The sequence below is a fragment of the Cyrtonyx montezumae genome, unplaced genomic scaffold (assembly GCF_038088225.1).
Source record: "Cyrtonyx montezumae isolate F1298 unplaced genomic scaffold, pur_monq_1.0 scaffold_23, whole genome shotgun sequence".
Lineage (NCBI taxonomy): Eukaryota > Metazoa > Chordata > Aves > Galliformes > Odontophoridae > Cyrtonyx > Cyrtonyx montezumae.
Window position 1 is genome coordinate 2,859,687 of NW_027071970.1, and position 12,371 is coordinate 2,872,057.

Genomic DNA, 12,371 nt, shown 5'->3' on the forward strand with positions numbered 1-12,371 from the left:
CATCCTCAGCACGGGGACATCAGACTGAATATTGCAATAGAGATGAAAGTGCTCACAAACACTCCTCTGTGCAACAGAGGGACAGCTCGGAGTCGTGCTGTGCTCCAGCCCTGCCCCAAATGATGCTTATTGGTAGCTACTGTAGCTGAACACGTTGTGATCACCAGTGTGACTTGCACCACAGCTGTTTCACGTGGATCTGGCCCGTGAGCTTGCCCAGAGCATGAAGGTTCACCTGCCAGAAACAATCAGAGCAGACCAACAGAGCTGCAAGGAGACAGGTCCTGCAGCAAGCTGGAGAGGAGCGAGGCTGCAAGCACACCCTAATCAGAGCTAAAGCTGCTCGAAAAACAAAAGGGAAATTATCACTAATGCCAACGATCACCATTTAGAGAACTTAAAACGTGCAAGAGTCCACCCCGAGTGCTTTGAGTTGTAGGCACAGTGTTAGTTATTAGATATGTAAGGTGTCAAATAATTTGTACGTCGATAGGACAGTTTTCTTAAGGCAAAACATTATTGCATAAGAGTTATTTTCTCCCTGGCAGCACAGAGAGTATCCCCTGGGCTAAGTGCAGGGAGCTGCTGGGCGATAGCAAACGTTGCAGGGAGGGGGAAAGGGTTAAAGCCATGTGCTGCTGTCAGTGCTGAATCACTGCTGAGCTCCTGTCCTGTTTCCAGGAAGCTCGTAGCATCCATCCTATGTGAAACTCGACAAAGAAAGAGAGTGCATCCGGGAAATAACACCAGACATGAACTAAGATGGGATCTTCACCCTGGGGAGTACAAGCTCCTCAAGGCCAAGGAGCTGGGGTAGGAAGCAGCTGAAAGTGAGTCACTGCTGCATCTGACAGCCAGATCAGCAAAGGCAAGCCTGGCTGTCTGCAGGACAGCCTAAGAAAGCAAGCATCTGTTCACAGCACAGCTCTGGGCAGAGTTTGCTGGCTACGTAAGCAGATCATTTTATGTGGTGCTCCACTAGCCCCTGTGCCCAAAGGTGATGATTAAAAAGGAGCCCTCATCCACAGGGAAGCTCTCGCATGTGCTGGAAGAGACTTAGAAGCGGACATAGCAGAAATCCTGAAAGCGAGCAGACAGGAAAACTTCCAAGTGGTGAAGCAGGCAGCATTTCCACAGCTCCCACCTCCAGGGGTGTCCCCCGTGTCACCGCTTGCTCAGCAGTACTGGGACATCAGGCAGAAGCAGCAGCCCCAAAAGGACCCATGTTAAGCCACCGTGTTATGGGAATTACCCAATGCTTTGGGCTGAGGCCAAAGCTCAACTGCTGTCGGACTTCTCTGCAATTGTGTGCTTCCACCATGTCGGAGAAGAAGATCTGGGAGAAGCGTTTTCACAGCCTCACACAGCTCTGCCAACTCTCTGCTCATGGGAACATCCTAAAGAGGCAGGGGGCACGCTGCCAGCACGTGGTATGGTGTACCCTCCCTCAGAAATAAAGAAAAAAGGTTTTGTGACATTTGCTGCATCCTCCCAATCCAAATAGAAAATTCCAACACAAGCTTGTGAGATCTGGGGCTGCCCACGTTGCCCTGGGCAAGGAGAAGAGCTGAGGTGATGGAGCAGCACAAGAATCAATGGCAGATGTGGGTTTTCTCTTTTTAGAAATGCAAGTACTCGCTAATCATTTGGTCCTAAGAGCACTAAGATGATAGCAGTCTGAAAGAAACCCAATGAAAGCAATGCTCTCTGATGGACTGCAGGAGATGTCTTGTGCCTGAATCCCCCTGGCACCACTTTGTCATTCACACACTCACCTTCTTCCCTCCCCTCCCTCTTCCTTCTGCTGTCCCATGTACCAGCAGATCCAGGATCTCCATGCCACTGCCAGAATTTGCCTGTAGAGCTTTGAGGACCCCACAGCATCCTTCGTTCTGCATGGGATTTCTGATCATCTGAAGTCAGGAAGAAAACAGCAGGAGGAGACGCAACAGTTCCTCCCACCCCCAACTTCTTCTTTGTCAGCTCCAGTTTGCCTCTTGAAGCTGGACACTGCTTAGCACCAAGCTGTCAGCCTCCAACAGCGACTGCAAGCCATCAGCCACACGCCAAACCCTCCTCACAGCAAAGTTAACTTGCCTTAAGGATCTTCAGAGTGTTGTTTTCTTTCAGGCCCACCACGAGTCGCAGAGCTCCTTCCACCAAAATCCGACTGTTGCTAAAAACAGATGGTTGTCATGATTCACCCCATGCAGCTTCTCCAGGCCCACACAGCCAGGCTGATGCGAGACACAGCCTGCATGCAGTGCTCTGGCAAAGGATATGCCACCTCCTGTTTCACCCAGTGTCGAAAACGAGTCCAGAGGGAATTCACAGCAGCTCCCCGTTACCGTCTATGCTCTTTTTTTGTGGGGGGGAGGACCACTTCCATCAGCTATGTTATCGACCACAAACCTGTTGAGGTCTCAGCTTCCTGGCCACCTTGCTCCCAGCCCTAGGTGTGTCTCCCTGCAGGCCATGAGCTGAACAGAGGGTCCAATTCCTGCTCCGAACGTAATGTTTTTACCTCATATCTCACTCCCGTAGGTTCTGGAGAATGGGGAAAGATGTGCAGCAGGACAAGAGCCTGACTCACCTTATGTTGAGCTCTTCCAGCACGTTGTTGGCTCGGAGGGCCTCCCCCAAAGCAGCTGCTCCACTGTTGCCAAAGCCATTGTAGGAAACATCCAGCACCTTGAGGAATACGTTTCCCTGTGGTGTGACATACAGATGCAACTCAAAATCTTGTTCCTAAAAGAAATCTCTTTCTTTTAGCAGAGTAAAAACTGTATAGAGCCTAAGAAGCAACTTCTATATTGATTTGCAAATCGGAAGTGCAGTGAAACAATTCAAAGCGTTCCTTATACCAAGTTGGACTCTAAAAAGGGAAAGAGCTAGAAGTAGAGAAAGGGAAACATATGTACTATGTCAGTAAACAATGAGTGATTGTACTGTCTTGGTTCCAAGGTCTGCATGATCCCATACACATGGATAAACATCACATGATGACGTTGACACTCCTACAAACAGACACAGCTTCATGTCAGACTTCAGGACTTAAAACAGGAGTGAAAACATTTCCTACCCCCCACGCCTTTGGCCAAAGCAACTGCCCCTTCACTGTGGAAATGGTTCCAGGAGATTTTCAGTTCCTTTTATCCAATGTTTTCTGCTACTGCCACTCCAAGAAGTTCACCTTAAGAAAAACACACGATGCCAAACAGCTCAGGAGTTATAACAGTTTGCTGCTTTGCAAAGCAGGGAGCTGGGGTCAGTTTAGTTCAGGTATTTCTCTGCAACTGTCGGCGTTACATCTTGGCAAGCAATCAGAACCAGAATATATCCTTTCCGTCTATACCTTGTTTAGCACAGACACAAAGCAGAAGCAGCCAGACAATAAAAGTGCAAACTCAGCCTGTGGAAGAGAAAACCCAATCACTGCATAACAGAGCCGTGGTCTGCTGCTGAAGCCTGAAGAGCTGACAGCACAGCCTCCTTCTCCAGTCTGACATGGCTCTGAAAGCTGACACCAGGTAACAGGTAGCATCACACGGGCTCTCTCTTTCTTCCACAGCTCTGGACTCCAGCCAGCTGCAGTCTGCTGGTGGCACCAAAGCCGGCTCTGCTCTCTAGCCACCCCTAGAGCTCTGAAATCTGAAGAAACTCTCTCAGCAAATACTCTGCAAGTGTCTGATGTGGTAGGAAAGAAATGAGATCCATGACAGGCATGGAAAAAAAAAAAGACCTATGGCCATGCCTGGAGTCTAGAAGACAGGAGAGATGTTTGGCTGTGAAGGCAGCAGGAGGTCAGAAGTGCAGGCGTGGAGAGAAAAGCAGGTACTGAAGCCTTCAAAGGTAATAATGAAGAGGAAGGAGAGGGGAAGGGAGGAAGGAGAGGGGAAGGGAGGAAGGAGAGGGGAAGGGAGGAAGGAGAGGGGAAGGGAGGAAGGAGAGGGGAAGGGAGGAAGGAGAGGGGAAGGGAGGAAGGAGAGGGGAAGGGAGGAAGGAGAGGGGAAGGGAGGAAGGAGAGGGGAAGGGAGGAAGGAGAGGGGAAGGGAGGAAGGAGAGGGGAAGGGAGGAAGGAGAGGGGAAGGGAGGAAGGAGAGGGGAAGGGAGGAAGGAGAGGGGAAGGGAGGAAGGAGAGGGGAAGGGAGGAAGGAGAGGGGAAGGAAGACTTCTTCCCTCTCCTGTGAGCCAGAAAAGCAAACTGAAGACATGAAGGATCTTCGAGGAGGAGGCTATAGCAGGTGAGATGGTGATGATAAAGGGTTGTAAAGGAGGGAACATGGATTTTTCACTAAAAGCACAAGCAGGTTTAGGGAAGGAGAACGTGAATCTGACAGCAAAGGAGAGTGAACATTCAAAACGCCCAGAGAGGCATTGGATGCTTCATCCCTGGAGGCATTCAAGGTCAGGCTGGATGGGGCTCTGAGCACCTAATTGAGCTGCAGGTGTCCCTGTTCATTGCAGGGCAGTTAGACTAGGGAGCCTGTAAAGGTTCCTTCCCCGGTTCAAATGCCTCTATGAAATTCAGTATCTCCTTTTTCAAGAGTGTCTCCATCACAGACAGCGTTGGAGGTGCCAGCCACGTGCAAAAAGTAAAGGAGCATAAGGGATGAAGAGTTAAGGATTAGCACTGAGGAATGTTCTGCACAAGTGCTCCGCAAAGGCAAGCAAGCAACTCATCAGGCTGCCCTGATAGCTCCTGCAGCACCCCTCTGTGCACGGCCTGCAGGCAGCACTTTACCTGCTTTGTCACCAAACCTGTCATAACTCACATCCAGAATTTCCACTTTGCTGTTTGCCATGATGGCATCTGCTAAAGACTTTGCTGCGTGGTCATCAAACTCATTTCCTGAGAGCTGGAGGGCCACAACCGTAGTGTTTTCTAGAAGCATAGCAGAAAAGGCCTTAGCTCCTTCTGTGCCCATTTTGTTGTCAGATAAATCGACAGCTGGGGAAGGAAAAACATTATCAGATCATCAGATGATACCATAACAGATGCCAGGGAGGTGCCTGAGCTCTACACTTAATGGCAGAAGCAGTGCCAGACTCAGAAAGTAAGATGAAACTGCTCCCATACAGGGAAAACAGGGGCCTAAATTTCTCCACCCATTCATACATAGAAAGAATTTCTCTAGCACAGAATTATCAGAGCCCTGAACATCTACTGCAGAATTCAACCACCAGAGAAGAGGAATGAGGAAATCCCATGCTCCTTGGAGTTTCACAGCACCGAATTTGACACTTCCATCTGTGATGACCTCCTGGCAAGGCAGATTAGGGCTGCCTGAGCTGAAAGCTGTGTTCTGTGCTCAGATGTCTATGCTGACCTTGTTCTTAGTGAGTAACATACATCCTCCAGGGCTGCAACCTGTTCGGCTTACACAAAGTTCAGTCTGGAACTGGGGAAACAGCACAGTTTCCTCCTCTAGAGCAAAGCTGCTGCTGGGGAACAGCAGGAAGGATTACACAAACCTGAAATGCAGCAGTTTTCTTCCAGCATTTCTGCAATTGCAGCTGCTCCTCCTCCCAGCAGCCAATTGTCCCCCAGGTCCAATGAGATGACAGAGGTATTGGACATCAGCAAAAGAGCCAAAACCTTGGCACCCTGCAACAAAAAAAGACCCTGGCATGGCCTAAGAGCTGTAGGTGCCCCATCCTAGAGGTTCTCAGGGACAGAATGGATGGAGTTTGGGCAGCCTGATCTGGTGGGGGGTGTCCCTGCAGGGGCTGGGTGGGTTTTGAGGCTCCTTCCAACCTAAGCCTTTCCTGTGTGACTCTGCTGCCCAAACCCAGGCACCAGTGGATGGTGCCTAATGTGGACATCTCTAAACTGAAGGACAAGCAGGAGGAGATGGGTCCTCAAAGCCTCCTTGCCACAGAAACGGGCTCTCTGACTCCAGGAGGGGAGAACCAGCAGCCCCTGGAAAGGGGAGGAGGAAGGGGGAGGTGATAAGGTGGGGGTCCTGGTGTGCAATCAGGGGTGTGGGAATAACAGGGGCTAGAACACGGGTGGGGAGCAACAGAGGGAATAATGGGGCTGGAGGGATAACAGGGTGGGGGAGGGGGAATGACAAGAGGATAATGGGAAGGGTAATGGAGGGGGGTGGGGGAGAAAGAACAGTGGGGGTGGGAGGGAAATGGAGGGAACATAGGGGATGGTGGGGGATAATGGGGGGCATAACAGAGATGGGGAGGTAATGAGGAGGGCTAAAGGAGGGGGAATAGCAAGGGGAGGAATAATGGGGTTGGGGGAGACAATGGGAAGGGGGAATAATGGGGATGGGGAGTTAACGATGGCTAGGGGGGATAATGGGAAGGGAGGATAATGGGGATGGGGGGGATGATGAGGAGGATATGGGGGATGGGAGTGGGTAACGAGGGAGGATAACGAGAGGGGTGATGGAAGGGGTAATAACGGGGACGGGTATAGAGAGGATGGGGACGGCAGAAGGCTCACGGGGTGGGGGCAGGAGGGCAGCCCTCACCCGGGGGCCCACCCCGCGGTGCCGCAGGAGGAGCGCAGTGCCGGGCAGCAGGAAGGAGGCAGGGCGGACACCGCAGACCCGGCACGCCGCCAGGTACGAGCTCCGCGCCGGGATGGAGCCTTCCTCCTCCTCCTCCTCTGCGGGAGAAGAGCAGAACTCGGAGCCGCCGTCCTCCTCCATCACCGGACCCCGCGCTGTTGCGATGGAGACGGAGCTGTGCGGGGCGTTGCTGGACTATAAAACCGAGAAGTTCGCGCTGACGCGGAACCGTCGCGTGGGGCTGCTGCACCGCCTGCTGCAGCTCGCCGTGCTGGGCTACGTGCTGGGGTACGGCCGCCCCGTCGAGCTGCTCCATCCCCCGGCTCCGAGCCGGGCTCACCGCTCCGTCCTTCCGCCCGTAGGTGGGTGTTGGTGGTGCGGAGGGGCTACCAGGACACCGATGCCGCTCCCCACGTCTCGGTCGTCACCAAGCTGAAGGGAGCGTCCGTCAGCAGAGCGGAGGATGCGCGGAGACGGCTCTGGGACGCGGCAGATTTCGCGAGGCCCCCGCAGGTAGGCGAGGCGGGATTCGAACCCGCGGCTCTACCGCGCCGGGATTCGAACCCGCGGCACAGCGACGGGATTTCTCCACCCCCGCCCTGTAAAGCTGCCCAGCTCTGCTGCCCGAAAAAAAGCTTGGAAACTCCAACGCTTGCGCTGAAGAAGTGCGGTGTTGAAGGTGTCTTCTTGCCTCGCAGGGAGAAAACGTGCTTTTCTTGGTGACCAACTTCATTGCGACGGACAAGCAGGCTCAGGGCACCTGTCCCGAGGTGAGCAAGCCTTGCTGCAGGTGGGGCTGCCCCGTTCTGCAGCAGTGTGTGGCATGGCTCAGCCCCCCAGGGCTGTGGGCACGACCCCGAGCTGCCGGAGCTCACAAAGGGAGGAGAGTTGGGTGTTAGGACTAGGAAGAAGCTGTCTCCCTGTTTGCTCTCTGATGCCACTTGTGCTTTGCATCCCGAGAAAGCTGGCTTTGCTTCCCGGCTGCAGTGCATGGCTGTTCAGCAGTCGTTTCTGATAAAGATGAAGAGTGAAGTCATTCTCTGCCCAGGTACGTTTGCTTTCTGTACACACCAGTACTTCAGCCCCAGAGTTTAAAGGCTTTCTGCACAGCAGATCCGGTCTCACACGACTGTGGCACGTGTAGCCTGGTTCTGTTTGTGCCTGTGGAGAACACCATCACCGATAGATTTTCAAAGCTGACTTACTAGAAGGTGGCAGGAGGGGTATGCTGAAGGGATCTTGGCCAGATTTAGGTTTTCTATAGCACTGCCATGGACTTCAGTAGCAGAATTCCCGAGGTCTTCACCTCTTCACGTGTAATCACATCCTTATTACCCGCTTCTCTCTCTGTCCTTCCTCTGTACTTTCTTCTTCCTCTAAAGACCCCATAGAAACACTTACACCATCCCAACATGCTGCATCCCATAATGCTTCCCACCCCACCAGGCAGTGACCTCTCTTAGTCCCAAAGGTGCTTCAGAGAGCTGCTGCTCTTGGCTCTTGTGCTGGGTTTCACACCACAGGGCAACACCATGCTAGGGGTGGATCTGGGTGGGCTTTAAGGTCCCTTTCAACCCAACCATGTACTGGAGAACCCCTTGTCCCAGCCCTGGGGGTGCTGGTGCTGCTGGTCTGGAAGTGTTCAGGACATGCACAAAGATATGGGTTCGGCCACAGAGACGTGGGTGAATGGCTGTGAGCCTTAAAGGGCTGCACAGCAGTGACCACTTCTGTCTCTTTCAGAGCCCCTCTGTGAAGGATGGGATCTGCGTGGAAGATGTGGACTGTCCTATGGGAAACCCAGTGGTTCATGGCAATGGTACTGCGTGTTTTGCTTAAAAAAAAAAATAGAATAAAATCATTAAATTCCAGCTCTGTAGCAATGCCCCACTGCCCAAGTTCAGTGCAGTAAAACCCAGAGGCAAGCAGACTGCCCAGAAGAGCGGGATGTGATCTGCGTTGCCTCGTTTCTAGGGATTAAGACTGGAAAATGTGTGATGTTCAACAGCACCCATTCCACCTGTGAGATCTTTGGCTGGTGCCCCGTGGAGAATGACACCCTGCCCAGGTATGGCACAGGGATGGGGATGGTCCCTAAAGGTGTTCAGGGAGATGTGGCACTGAGGGACGTGGGCAGTACTGGTGGGAGGCAGACAGTTTGGAGTCGATGACCTTAGAGGTGTTTCCCAACAGTAATGGCTCTGCCACTCTATGATCCTGTGGTCCTTTGGTCACTGCCCTGGGGCTGTGGGATGGCGATGTGCCTCGGTTGTTTCTGCAGGAAACCTCTTCTGGCTGAAGCAGAGAATTTCACTCTTTTTATAAAAAATACCGTCAACTTCACCAAATTTAACTTCTCCAAGTGAGTATGACATCCTCCAGCCCTTAGCGCGTGCTGCACGGCCCAGCCTCTCTGCTCAGCCCATCCTGGGGGCCACGTACCACCCCCACCCCCCATCTCTTTCTCTCTCTCTGCTGTTTCAGGGGTAACACTCTGCAGACCAATGACCCCACCTATTTCAAGACCTGCATGTACGATCCCTTTTTCAGCCCCTCCTGCCCCGTGTTCCGTATCCGTGACATGGTGGAAGCAGCCGGGGAGACCTTTGGGGACCTTGCACTGCTGGTATTTACTTATTTTTTTTATTTTAAAGTGTGGAAGATGACTGCAAATTCCCCAGTGGAGCCCAGGCTGGATGGGGCCATGGGCAGTGTGATCTGGTGGGGGGCAACCGGCCCAGGGCAGGGGTTAGGGGGTGTTAAGGTCCCCTTTCAACCCAACTGTGCTATGATTTTATGACATCTCCAGTCCCTGGAGTATAGCACGTGTTGGTGTGCTGCAGGGAGGGAGCATCAGCGTGCGCATTGAGTGGGACTGTGACCTGGACCAGCCCGCCGCCCTCTGCCAGCCACGGTACTCCTTCATCCTGCTGGACAGGAGGTACAACTTCAGGTGAGGCCACGCTGCTGTCACTTGGGATCTTTCTCTCCCTGGAAGGAGCAGCAGGGCAGATGGGACGTGGTAACCCAGCCGTGTCCACGCTGGGTGCATGGATGTGTGGCTGTGCCTCTGCAGAATGGCCTCCTACTACTGGGACTCGCAGCGGCGGCACTACCGGAGCCTGCTGAAGCTGTATGGCATCCGCTTTGACATCTCTGTGCACGGCCAGGTAGCACGTCCTCATCCTTGTCAGCAGCCCCACAGCTTCCCTATGGGCTCCTCGCAGCCCTTTCCCTGTTCTCTGCCCTCTCTCCTCCACCCCTTGTTTTCATCAGGCCGGGAAGTTTGGTGTAATTCCTGCTGCTGTCAGCTTCGGCACCGGCATCGCGTTCCTCGGAACCGTGAGTGCTGAAGATGCTCTTTTCCTCTGATCCGTGGGCTGTGATCTGCTGCCCATCTGCTGTTTCCCCTGCCTGCCTGCAGCTTCCTAGCTTCAGGGAACCTGATGTGCCTGGCACATGCTGCTGTCGCCCTTCCCCTTTTCCAGAGTAATGGGGTCCCCCGCCTGCCCCCATGTCCCCCAGATGTGATTGTCCCTGTCCCTTGCATGGCAATGACCGTGGCTCTCCCCTCTACCAACCCCGACCCGCAGCATTCCCCACCTCTTCTCCATACGTCCCCCTCTAGGCCACCATGATCTGTGACCTGGTTCTGCTCTACCTGGATACGAAGGCTGACTTGTATTGGAAGGAGAAATATGAGGAGGCAAAACCTCCCAAAGCTAAGAAAGATGCAGCAGCTGAGGGACAGAGGGCTGGCCAGGACCTGGGGGATGCTCAGCAATGTGCACCAGAGTGACCTGCAGGTAGAAGCGATGCTTTGGCCCTGCAGGAAGCGGCCCAGCTCTGGCCAAGCACTGGGGCTGGATGCTGCCAGCATCAGCAGAAGTCCTTGGTACATACACTGCATATGGAGAGTCCTCCTGGCACAGCGTGCAGCTCCATGGCCGTGCTGTGGGGTTGCTGCATGGGGCTTGGGCTCACTGGGGTGGGGTCTCTCCATGCTCAGCACGAGAGGCTTAAAACACTTTGCGCTTCTCCCCTTCCCACATGGTGCTGGGAGCTGGTTTCCTGTGAAAAGCACGGATGTGCTGAAATAAAACTGTCCAGAAAGTGGGAGTTGGCTCTGGCCCTGCTCTTTCCCTTGGAGCCACGTGTCCTTTGCACGGTCACACAGAGAAAGTGCACCAGCATCCTGCAAGCACTGAGCTGCACGCCCCAGTGTCAGCATGGACGTTTGCTCCTTTACTGGTGGCAGAGCTCAGGGAACCCCACGACCCCCGGTGCTGCCCAGCTCAGAAAGAGTGCTCAGAAGCGTGGTGGGGATCTGGTGCTGTTTAATGTTGTTGGGCTCTGTGGGGTGGGTCGTGTCCCTTGGCATCAGCCTGGCTGCCCACCTTGAACTGCCGCAGGTAGAACTGAGCTGCCAGCTGCCTGCTCATCGCCCGCAGCGCCAGGAAGGCGGCCACCACCTCGCAGGTGAGGAAAGCCAGGAGAAGGCTGTGCACAGCCAGCTCCAGGGGCAGGCGGATGGTGAGGTGGTCCGTGAGCAGGAACAGCAGGATGGGCAGCTGGATCAGGAGGGAGAGGAGAAGGAACCCAGCAAGCTCAGGCACCTATGTGGGCAAGAGGCTGGTGAGGATGTGTGGGCATCACTGGTATGTGGGGTGCACCTCTGCAGGGGCTGAACCCCCAGGAGCACCCTGGTTTGGCACTCAAGGAGGAAGGGAGGTGATGGGCTCTCAGATCCCAGGCAAAGGGAGCATCCAGCACGGAGCAGCAGGCCAGCCCTTACCTTCTCCTGCAGGTTCCCAATGTAGCCCAGGTAGAGCCGGGCTCCTTCAGTCAGCATGAGGATGAGGAAGGCAGCGAGTAGGAGGAGTTGGTAGTAGCGGGGCAGCAGGTTGTACTGTAACAGGGCACAGCCTCATCCGTCCCAGCCCCGTGCTGATCCCCAACCCTGCCCACTCTGCCCTCCCGGTGTAACCATCCCTGCCTAGGAAGCCAAGGGTACCTTCAGCTGCAGCATCATGCCCTCGGCCAGGCACCAGCAGGGGAAGTAGCAGGCATTGAAGTAGAGCATCACCTGGAGGGGCAAGCTGGCCAGCACCTCGTGCACTGGGCAGGGCAAAAACAGGACTGGGGAGGACCCCCCGTACCCCAGCATCCCTCCCCTGCCTCGCAGCCCCACTGTTCACTGCCACCCATTGCTGGGGGTGCAGGCACCCATGGCAGCCCATGGTACAGATGCAACAGTGAACCCTCCGGGGGTACCTGGGTGGTAGAGGTGAGCAGCTCCGCTGTCCCATGTTTTCTTGGTGGTGAAGAGGACACTGCTGAAGGCTGTCAGCCCCCGGCGCAGGTTGGGGGGCAGCGGTGTGTGCACGGCCATGGTTGGCAGCTCAGCTGGGATTAGCAGGAGGGGAATTAACGCGGTGACGGCGCGGTAATGCGTGGGGCCGGGTGGCCATTGGCTCCCATAGTACACAGCCACTGGGGAAGGGCCTTTATTGCCACAGCGAGAGCTCCCAGACACTGAGCCCAAGGGTACAGAGCGTCTCCCCCGGTGGGGTGGCAGCAGTCAGTGGTGGCCATCCCTCTGACACTGCCATGGGGACGTCCCCTCCACGCAGTGCTCCACCTCGCTGCACCCTCTCCCCGCTGCATTGCGTCAGCATCATTATTGCTTAAGATTTCCTGATGGGTGTGGACGTGTCCCATCCCCTGAGAGCCTTCCCCTCACAGAAGGGACACCGCAGCAGAGGTGCCCCACCACCTCCATGCTGGTATTGAGGTGACGTTGCCAGAAACAAGTCTCAAAGTCCCCAGACACGTGGGGTCTTT

At 54.6% G+C, this 12,371-nt stretch overlaps 4 protein-coding genes across 5 annotated transcripts; 1 reads left to right on the plus strand and 3 right to left on the minus strand.

Annotated features, from left to right (window-relative positions):
• Window positions 1–444: 444 nt before the first annotated feature.
• On the minus strand, window positions 445–3,039 carry LOC136050087 (leucine-rich repeat-containing protein 74B-like). The gene is made up of 6 exons (XM_065738706.1): window positions 3,022–3,039; window positions 2,594–2,709; window positions 2,098–2,176; window positions 1,818–1,913; window positions 980–1,397; window positions 445–945 (listed from the first exon to the last, which is right to left on the minus strand). Exons 1-5 carry the CDS (start codon window positions 3,037–3,039, stop codon window positions 1,227–1,229), a joined length of 480 nt encoding a protein of 159 aa, XP_065594778.1. The 3' UTR covers window positions 445–945; window positions 980–1,226.
• Window positions 3,040–3,087: 48 nt separating this feature from the next.
• LOC136050089 (leucine-rich repeat-containing protein 74B-like) lies at window positions 3,088–6,668 on the minus strand. The gene is made up of 4 exons (XM_065738707.1): window positions 6,489–6,668; window positions 5,476–5,608; window positions 4,745–4,951; window positions 3,088–3,193 (listed from the first exon to the last, which is right to left on the minus strand). The coding sequence occupies exons 1-4, from the start codon at window positions 6,666–6,668 to the stop codon at window positions 3,153–3,155; spliced, it is 561 nt and encodes a 186-aa protein (XP_065594779.1). The 3' UTR covers window positions 3,088–3,152.
• Window positions 6,547–10,416, plus strand: P2RX6 (purinergic receptor P2X 6). 2 transcript variants are annotated; one of them, XM_065738818.1, is made up of 11 exons: window positions 6,547–6,581; window positions 6,890–7,040; window positions 7,226–7,297; window positions 8,271–8,346; window positions 8,502–8,595; window positions 8,809–8,889; window positions 9,012–9,153; window positions 9,371–9,480; window positions 9,604–9,697; window positions 9,804–9,869; window positions 10,156–10,416. In XM_065738818.1, the coding sequence occupies exons 4-11, from the start codon at window positions 8,319–8,321 to the stop codon at window positions 10,324–10,326; spliced, it is 786 nt and encodes a 261-aa protein (XP_065594890.1). In that variant the 5' UTR covers window positions 6,547–6,581; window positions 6,890–7,040; window positions 7,226–7,297; window positions 8,271–8,318; the 3' UTR covers window positions 10,327–10,416. The 2 variants fall into 2 exon arrangements, with proteins under 2 accessions (XP_065594890.1, XP_065594888.1); XM_065738816.1 differs by lacking the exon at window positions 6,547–6,581 and adding an exon at window positions 6,582–6,815.
• A 130-nt stretch (window positions 10,417–10,546) lies between these two features.
• LOC136050090 (transmembrane protein 17B-like) lies at window positions 10,547–11,919 on the minus strand. Its single transcript, XM_065738708.1, has 5 exons — window positions 11,802–11,919; window positions 11,542–11,645; window positions 11,323–11,436; window positions 10,925–11,143; window positions 10,547–10,618 (listed from the first exon to the last, which is right to left on the minus strand). Exons 1-5 carry the CDS (start codon window positions 11,917–11,919, stop codon window positions 10,547–10,549), a joined length of 627 nt encoding a protein of 208 aa, XP_065594780.1.
• Window positions 11,920–12,371: the final 452 nt, after the last annotated feature.

What these genes read in the sequence shown, in the direction of transcription:
- LOC136050089 (XM_065738707.1), bottom strand. Translation starts at nt 6,668, where the DNA reads ATGGAGGAGGACGGCGGCTCCGAGTTCTGCTCTTCTCCCGCAGAGGAG. An exon ending in AGAAAACTGCTGCATTTCAG is followed by an intron (nt 4,952 to 5,475) that starts GTTTGTGTAATC and finishes TTCCTTCCCCAG; the next exon opens with CTGTCGATTTATCTGACAAC. An exon ending in CAGGTTTGGTGACAAAGCAG is followed by an intron (nt 3,194 to 4,744) that starts GTAAAGTGCTGC and finishes GTTTTTCTTAAG; the next exon opens with GTGAACTTCTTGGAGTGGCA.
- P2RX6 (XM_065738816.1), top strand. Translation starts at nt 6,601, where the DNA reads ATGGAGCCTTCCTCCTCCTCCTCCTCTGCGGGAGAAGAGCAGAACTCG. An exon ending in ACCAAATTTAACTTCTCCAA is followed by an intron (nt 8,890 to 9,011) that starts GTGAGTATGACA and finishes CTGCTGTTTCAG; the next exon opens with GGGTAACACTCTGCAGACCA. An exon ending in ACATCTCTGTGCACGGCCAG is followed by an intron (nt 9,698 to 9,803) that starts GTAGCACGTCCT and finishes TGTTTTCATCAG; the next exon opens with GCCGGGAAGTTTGGTGTAAT.
- LOC136050090 (XM_065738708.1), bottom strand. Translation starts at nt 11,919, where the DNA reads ATGGCCGTGCACACACCGCTGCCCCCCAACCTGCGCCGGGGGCTGACA. An exon ending in TGCTCACCTCTACCACCCAG is followed by an intron (nt 11,646 to 11,801) that starts GTACCCCCGGAG and finishes TGCCCTGCCCAG; the next exon opens with TGCACGAGGTGCTGGCCAGC. An exon ending in TTGGGAACCTGCAGGAGAAG is followed by an intron (nt 11,144 to 11,322) that starts GTAAGGGCTGGC and finishes TTGCCCACATAG; the next exon opens with GTGCCTGAGCTTGCTGGGTT.
- LOC136050087 (XM_065738706.1), bottom strand. An exon ending in CTGGAAGAGCTCAACATAAG is followed by an intron (nt 2,177 to 2,593) that starts GTGAGTCAGGCT and finishes ATCTGTTTTTAG; the next exon opens with CAACAGTCGGATTTTGGTGG. An exon ending in TGGAGATCCTGGATCTGCTG is followed by an intron (nt 1,398 to 1,817) that starts GTACATGGGACA and finishes CTGCCTCTTTAG; the next exon opens with GATGTTCCCATGAGCAGAGA.